This window comes from Phycodurus eques, chromosome 1, assembly GCF_024500275.1.
Source record: "Phycodurus eques isolate BA_2022a chromosome 1, UOR_Pequ_1.1, whole genome shotgun sequence".
In the NCBI taxonomy this organism is placed as follows: domain Eukaryota; kingdom Metazoa; phylum Chordata; class Actinopteri; order Syngnathiformes; family Syngnathidae; genus Phycodurus; species Phycodurus eques.
Window position 1 is genome coordinate 41,669,928 of NC_084525.1, and position 14,907 is coordinate 41,684,834.

General features: G+C 44.9%; 1 protein-coding gene across 3 annotated transcripts in view; it reads right to left on the reverse strand.

Annotated features, from left to right (window-relative positions):
• Positions 1-1,469: 1,469 nt before the first annotated feature.
• The window catches only part of LOC133410861 (radixin), a 29,949-nt gene continuing 16,511 nt past the window's right edge, over positions 1,470-14,907 (reverse strand). Inside the window, exons 3-15 of one of the 3 annotated variants that reach the window (XM_061692449.1) lie at positions 8,494-8,577; positions 8,323-8,418; positions 6,433-6,555; positions 6,164-6,315; positions 5,994-6,077; positions 5,728-5,874; positions 5,491-5,587; positions 5,237-5,400; positions 4,921-5,051; positions 3,536-3,696; positions 3,375-3,467; positions 3,058-3,294; positions 1,470-2,976 (exon numbers count right to left, since the gene is read on the reverse strand). In XM_061692449.1, the coding sequence (XP_061548433.1) occupies positions 2,812-2,976; positions 3,058-3,294; positions 3,375-3,467; positions 3,536-3,696; positions 4,921-5,051; positions 5,237-5,400; positions 5,491-5,587; positions 5,728-5,874; positions 5,994-6,077; positions 6,164-6,315; positions 6,433-6,555; positions 8,323-8,418; positions 8,494-8,577 (1,734 nt within the window). In that variant the 3' untranslated portion in view covers positions 1,470-2,811. Of the gene's footprint in view, positions 2,977-3,057; positions 3,295-3,374; positions 3,468-3,535; positions 3,697-4,920; positions 5,052-5,236; positions 5,401-5,490; positions 5,588-5,727; positions 5,875-5,973; positions 6,078-6,163; positions 6,316-6,432; positions 6,556-8,322; positions 8,419-8,493; positions 8,578-14,907 lie in introns of those variants that run through there. The other 2 variants (XM_061692467.1, XM_061692458.1) reach the window with 2 other exon arrangements.

The window sequence follows — 14,907 nt, forward strand, 5'->3', positions numbered from 1 at the left end:
ACTGCTCTAAGTGCTAGAGGACTCTGCATCTTTTTGCACAATTGTTTTTTGTCAATGTCTTTATGTCTCCAAAGTGTTCTGTAAATTGACTGTCTGTTGTACTAGAGGGGCTCCAACTACCGGAGACAAATTCCTTGTGTGTTTTGGACATACTTGGCAAATAAAGATGATTCTGATTCTGATAACCTATGGGGTCCCTCAAGGATCAGTTCTTGGACCCCTCCTGTTCAGCCTGTATATGCTACCCTTGGGTCAAATTCTTCAGAACTTTAATTTTGACTATACTATAGCTATGCAGACGACAGTTATATCTAGCAGTATCTCCAGATGACTACAGTTCAATTGTAAAAAGGTGTTGTGTCACTGTCTAAAACAGATAAATAACTGGATCAGCCAAGATTTTCTTCAATTAAACCCCATCAAAACTGAGATAATTGTTTTTGGCAATAAAGAGGATTGCTGTTAGTAAAAACTTGGAGTCACTCTCTTTAAAAACCAAAAATCCAGTCCAAAACCTTGGTGTTCTGATAGATTCCGACCTGACTTTCAACAGTCATATAAAATCAACTACAAAAACTGCCTTCTACCATCTGAAGAACATATCCAGAGTGAAGGCTTGCATGTGTCAAGCAGACCAGGAGAAGCTCATCCATGCTTTTATCTCAAGTAGACTTGACTATTTTAATGGTCTTCTGACTGAACTCCCCAAAAAGCTGCAGCTCATTCAGAATGCTGCAGCTCGGGTTCTGATCAGAACATAGAGGTCAGAGCATATTACTCCAATTCTAAAGTCTTTACACTGGCCCCCAGTCAGCTTTACAATAGATTTTAAAGTTCTGCTACTGGTCTATAAACCAAAATGGTTTAGGTCCTGAATACATGAAAGAAATGCTAATGGAATAGAAACCCAGTAGGGCTCTGAGATTGACAGACTCAGGTCAAATAGTGGAGCACAGTCAAAAGCAAACATGGTGAAGCAGCATTTATCTATTATGCTGCACACAAATGGAATAAGTTGCCAATAGAAGCGACATCAGCCCCAAGTGTGAATGTTTTTAAGTCCAGGTTAAAAGCTCCCTCCCCACTCCCCATACTTTTAAGACCATTTCCACTTTTAAATATTTCCTGCACTGTACGCTGTTTTAATTGTACTTTTATTTATTTGTCCTGTTTTATCTTCCCCCCCCCTTTGTTGTTAAATGCTTTTAATCATATAGAGCACATTGAGTTACCTTGTGTATGCAATGCACTAAATTTGCTTTGCTTCCACAAAGGACCCAGTCATTTTTCTGCTCATGGAGATGACTTTTCTACATTAACACGTCTCAGGTGTTTACTGTAGTTAGTCTAATTACTCAGCTTTTCTTGTTTGTGGCATTTGTGTTGGCTTGTATTCTAGTTCACTTTGGTGTAGTTTTGATCATTGACTTGCTGCTTTATTGCTCATAACAGAGGACAAATTGCCAAGTTTAAAATATTTTATTGGTGATCCAACCCAAAGTTTTGCAAACCATGTATCAAACAATCCTAACATACTGACTCTGAAATGAAGAACAGCAAACTGTGACAGCTGGTGCCAGAACATTACAAACAAGCTATCTTAGTTGGACAGGCCAAGAACATGAAGTACCTCAAGTCAACTGGAGCACCCAGCTTCCAAGGAAATAACTGGCAGGTTTAAGCTCTGTGAATGCAACTCAAAAATGGTCTTGGAAGCACATGCTATTTTTCCTGCTATGGCAAACACTTTAAACACAAAGGGCAGGCAAGTGCTTTATAACACCTTATTTAAAAAAAAAAAAAAAACTGCACCAGCTGTCAAGTATAGCATAACAAATACAGTATGTACTGAATGTTTACAATACCACAATGTACTGTTAATTTAAAAATAAAACATTCATCTTCCTGTTAATTCATTTCAAACATCTACAGCACTTTGTTTGCACAAAGGATGTTTATCCTGAAATCATACAAGCAGTATCTGTGTAACACCTCCTGTTGTAATGGGTAACCACTAAGCATACACCAGGTTCAAATGCAAATATCCCCCCTTTGTAAATGTCACGTATTACAGTAAATCTTCACACTTGTCTCAAGCACAGCTGGAGGTCCACCTCCATGTTTTTGCGATGAGATGGTTAGGGGCCTGTCATCAAACATTTCCAAGACTGAACATTTCTGCCAGGCCTCACACGTTCCACATTTTCACGTGCCGAGACCACCACCACCACCACCACTTCGAACACATTTGGGAGCCACACTGGGACGCAACCATCAACTAGCTTATGTTGGTAACACTTTCAAGCTGGAGGCTTGTTGTGTAACAGTTTCCCTTTGCTACCTTCATCCATCAACACCTGAAAGTGACAGACGGGGGTGTCTCTTTTCCCAACAAAATCTGAAAATGAATCCTGTTTGAAAGGAAACACTGGAGAACAATTTTAAATGAAACATGAATGACAATATGACACATGGTGTCTCACCGCTCAAGTGTGGGACAGTGGATTACAAACAAGGTGTTAGCGATAAAATGAAACAAAAGTGGAGCGAACAACAGAACTATCATACTGAATTGAAGATGAGATCATTGACCTTTAGCTTTCTAGGGATTTGTTTGAAAATAACCCAGTGTATTCCTCTTTGGTGTGACCGTGTCTTATCCCACACATGGTAGACATCCCACAAGGAGCACAACTTTGGCAGGCTGACAAGAGAAAAGGTCAACATTTGTTTGAGGGGGGCTAGAGGCGAAGTGCATCAGTTATCAATGAGAAAGCATGCAGCCATTTTGGAGAATGTTGGGTCTTCTTTTCACATGGACTCAAACTCATCGATGCGCTGCTTGGTGTTGCCCTGCCGGATCTGACGCAGCGTTTTGTACTTGTCCCGGCCCGCCTTCACGTTTTCAGCATGCAAGACGTCGTTCTGAGTCTTCTTGGTTTCGTCTCTGGCTTCGGCCAACTCTGAACTTAAAGTCTAAGACGACGAGAGAGGAGCAGAACGTAAATTTAAATTCTTTGAGTCATTTTGGGTTTAATGAAATTGAGCAGAACATACCAGGAGCTGCTTCTTGACCCGCTCATTCTTCTGGGCTTCGGTGACACGAGCCTCCTCACTGCGTAGATCGAGTTGGCTGACGCCCTCGTTGGACAGCTCGGCGCTGGCCTCGGCGTGGTTTTCGTCCTGCTCGTCGTGCTCGCTCTCTGCGTGTCCGCCCACGGAGGTGGGGAACGTATTTATGGCGGTCTTCAGCTCGTCTTTGGTCTTCTCTAGGTCCTCCTGGGCTGAAAGAGCCTGCATAAGGGGGAGCATAGCAAATAAGAGCACACAGTCAATGTCAGCGTTTTTGTGGACTGCGGTGAAGTGAGCTGCACCTTGTGTTGCCATTCTGTGGCCTCGTCCTCTTTCTTCTTCTTGGCGTCTTCCAGGAGAGCAATCTTGGCTGTGAATTCAGCTAGTTCTGCAGCCTTGAAACAAACAATAGACACGAATAAAACTATGTAGAAAAACAATGCAATCACAAAGACACACACACCAGTTGCTCCTGGTTCTTCTGCTGGTCTGCTGCCTGTTTGGCCAGCTCGCCTTTAGCCTCCTCTGCTACTCGTCTCTCCTTGTTCAACCTCTCAGCCTCCTCCCGCGCCTTCCTTCTCTCTTGGTCCAGCTCCACGGCCCGGCGTGTCTGCTCCTCAAGCTCTGACAACATGCAAAAACACAAACAGATGCGCAAACACACAGATAGAGAAACAACAGAAAGGGAGAGACACACCCATCCACACAGATAGAGAATGTCACTTTCAATAGTTAACCCTCGCTACTGTATATCACGGTTCACTTACTGCGGGTTCAGTGCCTCACAGATTTTTATTTTAGTCAGTGTAGTGCGGTTACTCACCTGTACATCTCTGATACGGTTAGCTTTTTTGGCTTTGTGATTTTAATGTGCCAGCAATGAATCATAGGGTAAATTAGGCTCTTATTCTTGGCAGAAAAATAAACCCTTCAATTTTCTACTCCGCTTATCCTCACCAGGGTCGCGGGCATGCTGGAGCCTATCTCAGCTATCTTCGGGCGAGATGCAGGGTACACCCTGAACTGGTCGCCAGCCAATCGCAGACCACCTATAAACAAACTCACGTTCATACCTACGGGCAATTTAGAGTCTTCAATCAACCTACCATGCATGTTTTTGGGATGTGGGAGGAAATACCTTACTGAGTAATCTCAACTAATATGTTTGTTAAGTCACCAAATTGCTTGCAGATACAATAACATGACTGGAAAGTTACCATGTAAAACAAGCCATTGTCAGTCACAGTCGGAATTTACGAATAAATTCACAAATACCAACCTTAGCTTGACGAATACCTAATGCACATATTCATAACAATATCGACAGAAACAAATGGAAGTGTAGAGCAATGTTTAGTTGGATTTCGACAACTACAGTATTGTAGTTAAAAACATCGGCGTAGTTAATTCTAGGTTCCCAAACTGCTTTTCGCTGACTACAATGCCAAGACTGTCAAGTGTGAGGAACGCTTGGAGTGTTGTTAATATCTCTCAAGCAGAGCAGACACACCTAAAATAGATGGTGTTTCACATGGAGGCATTGAACTGCATATGTGAAACTTGTAAATTATAATAAATAATTGACTGCTACTTTTCAGATTTGATTTATTGCAGGGATTTCCTGAACAATAAATGAGGGTTTACTGTATTTCATAGCTTCTGTATTCTATCGAATGAATACATTGTGGCTTTGTAAGAATTTGTATTTTTATTTCCCCGCGACCCTAGTGAGGAGAAGCGGCTCAGAAAATGGATGGATGGATGGATATTTACATTTCACACAGCGTGTAAAGTTTTGGAAATAAGGGATTGCAAAGAGAAGGCTTTACACTTTCCATGCTGTAGTACCTTTCTGGGCTCTCACGGTCTGCTCTTCAATCTGTCTTAGCCTTTCCATGAGTTCATCTTTCTCACGCTCAATCCTTTCCTTCTCTTTCTCTGCAGCCTCTCGCTTCTTCTTCTCATTCTCCAGCTGGGTCCTGACATATTGGAATGCAGAGTACATGAGGATATAACAAGCATTTGGTGTTCTACTTTTAGAGTCTCTCTCTAGAATAGCTATTCAGCACTTTCCTCTAGTGGAGAACAGCTAGTAAATGTCAGCTTCTTGACCTGATAGAAACTGCTTTGTTCATGGCACTTTTAAACAGGAACTGTGAAGTACCTCTCCATCTGCTTTTGATGCTTCTCCTCCCGAGCCTGAGCCTTCATCTGCTGCACCTCGATGGTGTCAGGCTTCCTTCTTCTCATGTACAGCTCATGGTTACCCATACACAGCGCCAAGATGCGCTTGTTGATGCGCAGTCGTGGAGCGTAAAACACAAAGTCCTGCAGACAACAGTCAAGTGTAGCACCATTGAGAAGACCTGCTTTCTGTGCGTTGGAAGCTGGAATGGTGTTCACTGCTTCCACACTCACCGGTGCTTTCTTGTCAATGGGTTTGATAGTAAACTTCTTGTCGTTAAAGGAGATGTTTCGAATCTCACTCCAGGGGAACCCAATCTTTGGTGTCAACCTGAAGGGCAACAACACATTGAGGACAGTGGATTGTTCTTCTCTTATCAACAGACTGCTTGATTCACCAAGTCGCATACACTTAGGTTAATTGTTTTCACAATCGTAATGCTAATAATACAATAAGGATTTGTCATGTACTTGTCTTCATGCTCATAGATGTTAAGGCCAAGTGCATCCACACCCAGCCAGAGCTGTGTGCCCTTCTTGTTTTTTATTTCAAAGTAGTTGACTCCGTACATCTCCAGGTCCTGGGCTATTTTTAAATACTCCATCATAGAGTCCTCTCTGTTGAGAAGAAAAGGCCATAATCACATGTGCTTTACCCCACAACAATTAGTCCACAACACACATTCTTATTGTACATGACACATGTCCAAAGCACACCTGCTCTTTATGTCACAGACCTGAGCATTCCTCTGTGTTCCTCATGCCAAGTCTGGATCCTGTCCTCCCACTGCTCCTTGGTCAGCTTGTGCTGCTCCAGCACTCTGCATGCGTACACACAATTAAAAAAGACTGTGGACCAGCAAACAACAGCTTTATTTGGAGGACATGCTCAGAAAGTATAGTGAACCTCTGAGGCAGCAGTCGGTCGTGTGTAAGGTAGCCATGCTTGTGGACATCCTTGCTGTAGTCTCCATATTTGGCCTGGACAGCGTATGAGGCGAGCAACACTGCTGTTTCAGGGGGACAATAGTTTTCATCATTCAGGATGACCTCCTTCACCTGTCAAAACAGCAAAAGACAACAAATACAACTTACTACTAAATCTATCTTTCAGCATAACGATAGTATTTAGCTAACTAAGTGGAGTAAACACAGTGAGCAGAGGCTGAGGCTTACCTGAAGGAAGAAAAGTCTTTGGGTGATTTCCTGGATGAGCTCCTCTGAAACATCTTCAGGGAAGAACTTTGCTCGGAACTTAAACTGCAGTGGGTTCTCTTTCTTTACATCCTGCTGAGTCACCTGGACAACAACATGCATATATAAATGTGGAGCAGCAAGGGTTGAAAAAAAATATACAGACCCTTTCCAAAATATTTGAATATCATGGAAAGCTTTATTTCCATAATTCCATTCAAAAAGTTAATATTTCATTGATTATAGATTGAGGGCCCACAATTTCAAGTTTGTATTTGTTTATGTTTACATAATTTGGGCTTCTAGCTCATAAAACCCACAAAATGAGGAATTCAAAAAATTAGAAGACTGTTAAGAAACCAGCCCAAATTTTGCAGGCCATAAATGTTTTAAATTGAGTGTCACACACTAATCATCTACTAAACATGCACACGTTTCCCCAGGTGTCATTAAATTGCTTCAGTTTGGTTCAATTGTCTCAGTTGGGTTCAATATGGGGAAGACTGCAGACTTGACAACTGGCCAGAAGCCCATCATTGATACCCTCCATCGGATGGGTAAGCTAAGTTCATAGCAAAGGAGGCTGGCTGTTCACAGAGCGCTGTGTCCAAGCATATCAATGGAAAGTCTAGTGGAAGGAAAAAAATGTGGCAGGAGAAGATGCACTAGCAAAAGAGATGACCGTGGGCTTCAGCGGATTATCAAACAGAGAAGATTCACGAATCTAGCAGAGATCCAGAAAGGAGTGGAATGAGGCGGAAGTCACAGCTTCAAAAACCACCACATTCACGCATCCGGGAGATGGGCTACAACTGTCGTGTTCCTCAGGTCAAGACATTTCTGAGCCTGAGCAAACGCAGGAAGCGTCTCAACTGGGCCAAGGAGGAGGACTGGACTGTTGGCCAGTGGTCCAAGGTCCTCTTTTCAGATGAAAGTAAAGTGTGCCTTTCATTTGGGAATCAAGGTACAAGGGTTTGGAGGAACCTGGGTGAAGAACAGAACCCAAGCTGCTTGAGGTCCAGTGTGAAATATCCACTGTCAGTCATGATTTGGGGTGCAATGTCCAGTCCAGGTGTTGGTAAACTCTTGCTTTCTTAAATCCAAGGTCATTGCAACAGTATACCAGAATGTTTTAGAGGACTTCATGATTCCTTCTGCTGAGGATCTGCATCGAGATCCAGATTTCATCTTCCAGCAGGACCTGGCCCCTGCCTATACCACCAGAAGCACCAAAACCTGGTTTGATGCCCATACCATCCCAGTACTTGACTGGCCAGCCAACCCGCCGGATCTAAACCAACCCCATTGAGAATCTATGGGGTACTATCAAGAGCAAAATTAGGGGCACCAGACCCAAAAACAGAAGAACTGACAGCAAGAATCAAGGAAATCTGGGATTCCATAGCTCCCAGGCAATGCCACAGGCTGATTGCCTCAATGCCAAGCCGCATTGAGGTAGTGATTAAAAAAAAAAAAAAAGGGATTCCTCAACCCAGGTCTTGAAGATCAACATATTGTTTTGAAAGTACCATATTTTTATTGATTTAATATGACGCTAATTTCTCTCTTCCGCCCCCCTCCCCTACAAAAACAGAAGTAAATGGTGATTTCTTCACAGTATTCTAATTATTTGAATTCCTGATTGTGGGTTTTATGAGCTAGAAGCCAAAATTATATAAATAAAAAACAAAACAAATAAATACTTTAATTTATTTAAATTGTGGGCCCTGAATCTATAATCTATGAAAGTGAAACTTTTTTAATGGAATTATGGAAATGTTTTTTTTATTTATATTAACATTTTTGGAAAGGGTCTATATGATCATGATACAGAAAAATGGCATTTCTGGGTGGAACGGAAGGGCCACTGACCTTTTTATTAAGTTTTAACCAAGTGATGTAGCCCTTACTGTCCACATACTGGAGGCCAAAAAACCAGACCTCCCGTAGCCCCACTGTCTTCACCACCTTTCACAACAGAAAGAATGATATGGAACCACTTCTTTCAAATCATGTGTGAGGAAAACCAATGATTCTTCTGACCTGATCAAAAAGCTGTTTTCCAGTGGTGTTTGGTTGAATGGCAAACTCCAGCTCTGCATCCATGGTGGTCACACGAACATTTATCTAAAAAGACACATTTCACAGCTAGGCATTTTAGACTGTCTCAGTCTCACGGTCTCTCAGCTAAAGGTTAAAGGTCAATCAACATCACACAGAGTCACAGTTTCACATTTTTCTACAAGCAAATGGTGTGTGAAACCAGGGGATCGTAGATGGCAGAAATTTGGCAGAAGGTATAGATTTTGGCTTTGCCGACCAATTGAGATAAATCCGCTGCCGCAATTGTGTGGACGTTGAAAATGGACCGGCGGCGAGATAGCGGGGAGTGAGGAGAAGTGAGAAATGTAAAAAACAGTCAGTCGAGGGACTGCCAGTTCATGCTGGCGTGGCCGCCTCAGGAGGCACCATTCCAATGCGTCTGCTCGAGTCCTCACGGTCCACTTATACGTTCGTGTTGGCACTGTGCGACCCTAAAAAGAAACTTCAGAGAGGACACACAGCCAGGCATATCCCGAAGCTGACACAACAATCGGCATTTAAACTAAACTAGTCATCATGACTCAAAAGTTCAAAAAGTGAATCAGCACTCAGCAAGAAAAAAGCAGTGTGTGTGTGCTGTGGCGGTCCTAGCTTGAATGGCATGGTGTGTGAGACCGCCCCATGGCTCTTTAAATAGTTTGTGCAGAGAAAATCAAAAGTAATTATTGTATTGTCGTGGTCTATTTAAATAATTTGATATTAAAAAAAAAAAACATATATACACAATTTATTATTATTATTTTTAACAGTACGACTAAGCAACAATGCTCAGGGTTAAGTGGTCTTTTATGTTTGTAAATTTTGTGTTGGCAATGTGTTTTGGGTCATTGTCTTGTTGCATGATGAAGCTTCTTCCGATTAGTTTGGATGCATTTTTCTGTAAATTGCCAGACAAAATGGTCTGTAGACTTCAGAATTCATTCTGCTGCTACCATCATGAGTTACATCATCAAAGACTAGTGAGCCCATTGCAGAAGCAGCCATGAAAGCCCAAGCCATGACATTACCTCCACTATGATCACAGATGAGCTTATGTTTTTTGGTTCATAAACAGATCCTCTCTTTCGCCATAATTTGGCCTTTCCATCATTTTGGTAGAGATTAATCTTGGCCTCATCAGTCCAGAAAACCTTGTTCCAAAACATTTGTCGCTCACCTCTGAACTTCTTTGCAAAATCCAATCTTGCCTTCCGATTCTTTTTATTGTTGAGTGGTTTGTATCTTGTGGTATGGCCTATATTTCTTTTCTCGAAGTCTTCTTCAAACTGTGGATTGTGATTACTTTTTATTTATTTTTTTTGTCAATGTCTTTATGTCCCCAAAGTGTTCTGTAAATTGACTGTCTGTTGTACTAGAGCGGCTCCAACTACCGGAGACAAATTCCTTGTGTGTTATGGACATACTTGGCAAATAAAGATGATTCTGATTCACCCCTGCCCTGTGGAGGTTGGCAAACCATTTTGTCTGGGAATTTAAAGAAAAATGCCTCCAAACTAATCGGGAGAAGCTTCATCATGCAACAAGACAATGACCCAAAACACACTGCCAACACAACAAAAGATTATCAGGGGAAAAAAGTGGAAGGTCTTAGACTGGCCATGTCAATCACAGGACCTTAACCTAATAGAGCATGCATTTTACCTCCTGAAGAGGAGACTGAAGGGAGAAACCCCCAGAAACAAAAACAAAGAGGCTGCAGTAAAGGCCTGGAAAAGCATTTCAAATGAAGAATGCAACAGTCTGGCGAAGTCAATGGGTCGCAGGCTTGATGCAGTTATTGCAAGTAATAGTTATTGCCACCAAATATTAAATGTTATTCAATTTTAAGTTAATCATGTTTATTCCAATACTTTTGCTCACTCGAAAAGTGGGTGGCTTTAAACAAAAGGTGCTCTGTCCTGAGTTGTTTAACATCCCTAGATTTAAATACCATGAAATGTAAGCTGGAATTCTGAACTCTTGTATCATATTCACGTTTTAATCTGAAACCCAAATGTCTTCAGTATGCAACAAAAACAAAGGAATTGACCTTGACGTTCCAATAGTTTTGAAGGGACTGTATATAAAGTGTCGAAAGTAAACACTGTCGTTAGTAGGTTTCCACTTGTCTTAAAGGCTGTGATCCGAAGCTTTCGACGAGATTCAAGTTTCTTTAGTGTGCAGTAAAAGCTCTTTGGATCCTTCTTATCAAATCTGTATGTGCAGCCGATAACACAACATGACCAATTATTTAATGAAAACAACAAACCATTTAGAAAAATTTCCATTATTATTTTTTACACTTGTTTATATCGTGAGATATACCGTTACTGTGAAGGGTTGAATTTCTATCCTAAATTTTAGGTAATATCATTATAAGTGTGGCGTGGACGAAATGTCTATTTTATGACAATACACGCAGGCACCAACGCAACGATATTCCTACAACTCTCCTTCTGAGAGGAACAGAATGTCAGCTCAGTGCAAGTCATGCATCTATCTTCAATCATCAACTGAGTTAAGTAACGAGTTTCCATCTCTCAGCAAAGCCCACCGTTCACAGCAGCCCACTGGTGGGCCAGGGAAGGGGATGTCATTGGCTATTCTGGGCTAATAAGCAGTGCTGGCAGCACAAGCAAGCAGCTGAAAAAAGTGCTAAGCGCTGACAAATGCGACTTCCTCTCCTGCACACATACTGTACATACGCCCTGAACTGTGTGTTGCCTCTGAGGTGGTTAAAAACACAGGAAAGGAAGCGGCAACTAACAAGGGAGAGTGATAAAGCCCCGAAGCATGGACTGCTGCCTTGCGATCCACTCAAAATGCAAGGCCATAGACAAATGGGAATCCTATGATTGTTTATGATACTGTAAATCGATATGCATGTACAATAATGATAAAACTGCTTTCTTACATAAACACTAACCTGCCACACCTTTATGACCACCTGCATAAAGTAATGATACAGAACATCCATCCATTTTCTACTGCTTATCCGAGGTCGGGTCGCGGGGGCAGTAGCTTTAGCAGGGATGCCCAGACTTCCCTCTCCCCAGCCACTTCATCCAGCTCTTCCGGGGGATCCCGAGGCGTTCCCAGGCCAGCCGAAGGACGCAGACTCTCCAGCGTGTCCTGGGTCGTCCCCGGGGTCTCCTTCCGGTGGGACGTGCCCGGAACACCTCACCGCGGAGGCATCCGATTCAGATGCCCCAGCCACCTCATCTGGCTCCTCTCGATGTGAAGGAGCAGCGGCTCTACTCTGAGATCCTCCCGGATGACTGAGCTTCTCACCCTCTCTCTAAGGGAGAGCCTGGACACCCTGCGGAGGAAACTCATTTCGGCCGCTTGTATCCTGGATCTTGTTCTTTCGGTCACGACCCACAGCTCGTGACCATAGGTGAGGGTAGGAACGTAGATCGACCGGTAAATCGAGAGCTTCACCTTTCGGCTTAGCTCTTTTACCACAACGGATCGATACAAAGTCCGCATCACTGCAGACGCTGCACCAATCTGCCTGTCAATCTCCCGTTCCATTCTTCCCTCACTCGTGAACAAGACCCCAAGAGACTTGAACTCCTCCACTTGGGGCAGGATCTCATCCCCGACCCGGAAAGGGCACGCCACCCTTTTCCGACTGAGGACCATGGTCTCAGATCTGGAGGTGCTGATTTTCATCCCAGCCGCTTCGCACTCGGCTGCGAACTGCTCCAGTGAGAGTTGGAGGTCACGGCTTGATGAAGCGAACAGAACCACATCAGCAAAAAGCAGAGATGCAATACTGAGGGCACCAAACCGAACCCCCTCTACGCCTCGGCTGCGCCTAGAGATTCTGTCCATAAAAATTATGAACAGAATCGGTGACAAAGGGCAGCCTTACCCCATACTCCCGAAGCACCCCCCACAGGACCCCCCGAGGGACACTGTCAAACGCCTTCTCCAAGTCCACAAAACACACGTAGACTGGTTGGGCGAACTCCCATGCACCCTCGAGGACCCTGCCAAGGGTGCAGAGCTGGTCCATTGTTCCATGGGCGGGACGAAAACCAGACTGCTCCTCCTGAATCTGACATTCAACTTCCCGATGGACCCTCCTCTCCAGCACCCCTGAATAGAACTTACCAGGGAGGCTGAGGAGTGTGATTCCCCTGTAGTTGGAACACACCCTCCGGTCCCCCTTCTTAAAAAGGGGGACCACCACCCCAGTCTGCCAATCCAGATGCACTGTCCCCAATATCCACGCGATGTTGCAGAGGCGTGTCAACCAGGACAGCCCTACAACATCCAGAGCCTTGAGGAACTCCGGGCGAATCTCATCCACCCCTGGGGCCTTGCCACAGAGCTTTTTAACCACCTCGGTGACCTCAACCCCAGCGATAGTAGAGCCCGTCTCAGAGAACCCAGACTCTGCTCCCTCATGGGAAGGCATGTCGATGGAATTGAGGAGGTCTTCGAAGTATTCGCCAAACCGGCTCACAACGTCCCGATTCGAGGTCAGCAGGGCCCCATCCCCACTATACACAGTGCTGATGGTGCACTGCTTCCCCCTCCTGAGACGCCGGATGGTGGACCAGAATTTCCTCGAAGCGATCCAGAAGTCTTTCTCCATGGCCTCACCGAACTCATCCCATGCGCGAGTTTTTGCTTCAGCGACCACCAAAGCTGCATTCTGCTTGGCCAGCCGGCTGTTTCAGCTGTTTCAGGAGTCCCACATGCCAAAAAGGCCCAATAGTAGTCCTTCTTCAGCTAGACGGCATCCCTCACCGTTGGTGTGCACCAACGGGTTCGGGGATTGCCGCCACGACAGGCACCAACCACCTTACGGCCACAGCTCTGGTCGGCCGCCTCAGCAATGGAGGCGTGGAACATGGTCCACTCTGACTCGATGTCCCCCGCCTCCCCCGGAACATGAGCAAAGTTCTGTCGGAGGTGGGAGATGAAACTCCTTCTGACAGGGGATTCCGCCAGACGTTCCCAGCAGACCCTCACAATACGTTTGGGCCTGCCACATCGAACCGGCATCTTTCCCCACCATCGGAGCCAACTGACCACCAGGTGGTGATCAGTTGACAGCTACGCCCCTCTCTTCACCCGAGTGTCCAAGACATGCGGTCGCAAGTCCGATGACACGACCACAAAGTCGATCATCGAACTGCGACCTAGGGTGTCCTGGTGCATAGGCACAAACAACAGTCAGGACCCGTCCCCCCACTCGAAGGTGGAGGGAGGCTACCCTCTCGTCCACCGTGGTGAACCCCAACGTACAGGCGCCGAGCCGGGGAGCAATAAGTATACCCACACCTGCTCGGCGCCTCTCACCGTGGGCAACTCCAGAGTGGAAGAGAGTCCAACCCCTCACGAGAGGACTGGTACCAGAGCCCAAGCTGCACGTGGAGGAGAGTCCGACTATATCTAGTCGGAACTTCTCGACCTCACGCACTGGCTCGGGCTCCTTCCCTGCCAGAGGTGACATTCCACGTCCCTAGAGCCAGTTTCTGTAGCTAGGGATCGGATCGCCAAGGTCCCCGCCTTCAGCCACCGTCCAGCTCGCACTGCACCCGACCCCTATAGCCCCTCCCACAGGTGGTGAGCCCATGGGAAGGGGGACCCACGTTACCCTTTCGGGCTGTGCCTTCGAGCCCCACCTCCGGGCCTGCCTCCAGGGGGGGGGGCCCGGTGACCCGCGTCCGGGCAAGGGAAACCTGAAACAATTTATTGTACTCGTCATAGGGGTTTTTGGAGCCGTGCTTTGTCTGGTCCCTCACCTTGGACCTGTTTGCCATGGTGACCCTGCCAGGGGCATAAAGCCCCAGACAACTTAGCTCCTAGGATCATTGGGACATACAAACCCCTCCACCACGATAAGGTGACGGCTCGAGGAGGAAGATACAGAACAATGATCCAAATAAAACTATGACCTTTATTCTATGCAAAAAAAATTGTATATAATTATATGGCAGCAGAGGATGGGTGATTATGAATATCTAGGGTATCCTGTGGGTTTCCCCCCCAGTGAAATACAATAATTAGTGTTCATTCATAAGTTTGTTCCTCAGAATTTTAAAGCAGACCACACACATTTTCTTTGTGACTGTAGTTGAAGGCTTAATCTGTGTATGACAGAAGGGAACACACATTGAACTGGCTCTTCAGCGACAACATGGCTCATGACAGAGCAAAGCCTTGGTTTGGCCTTCACCTCCAAACTGTGACACAGCTACGCTTTTAAACCATCTCCCCCACTGTATGCTAGGGGTGTTCAAACTTTTTCTTCCAAGAAGTACATAAAAAAAAAAAAATCGATGGATGCAAAGGCCACTTTGATATTCAACACCTTCCATATATTTAACATGCTAAAACTAATCCATCAGTGTTGGT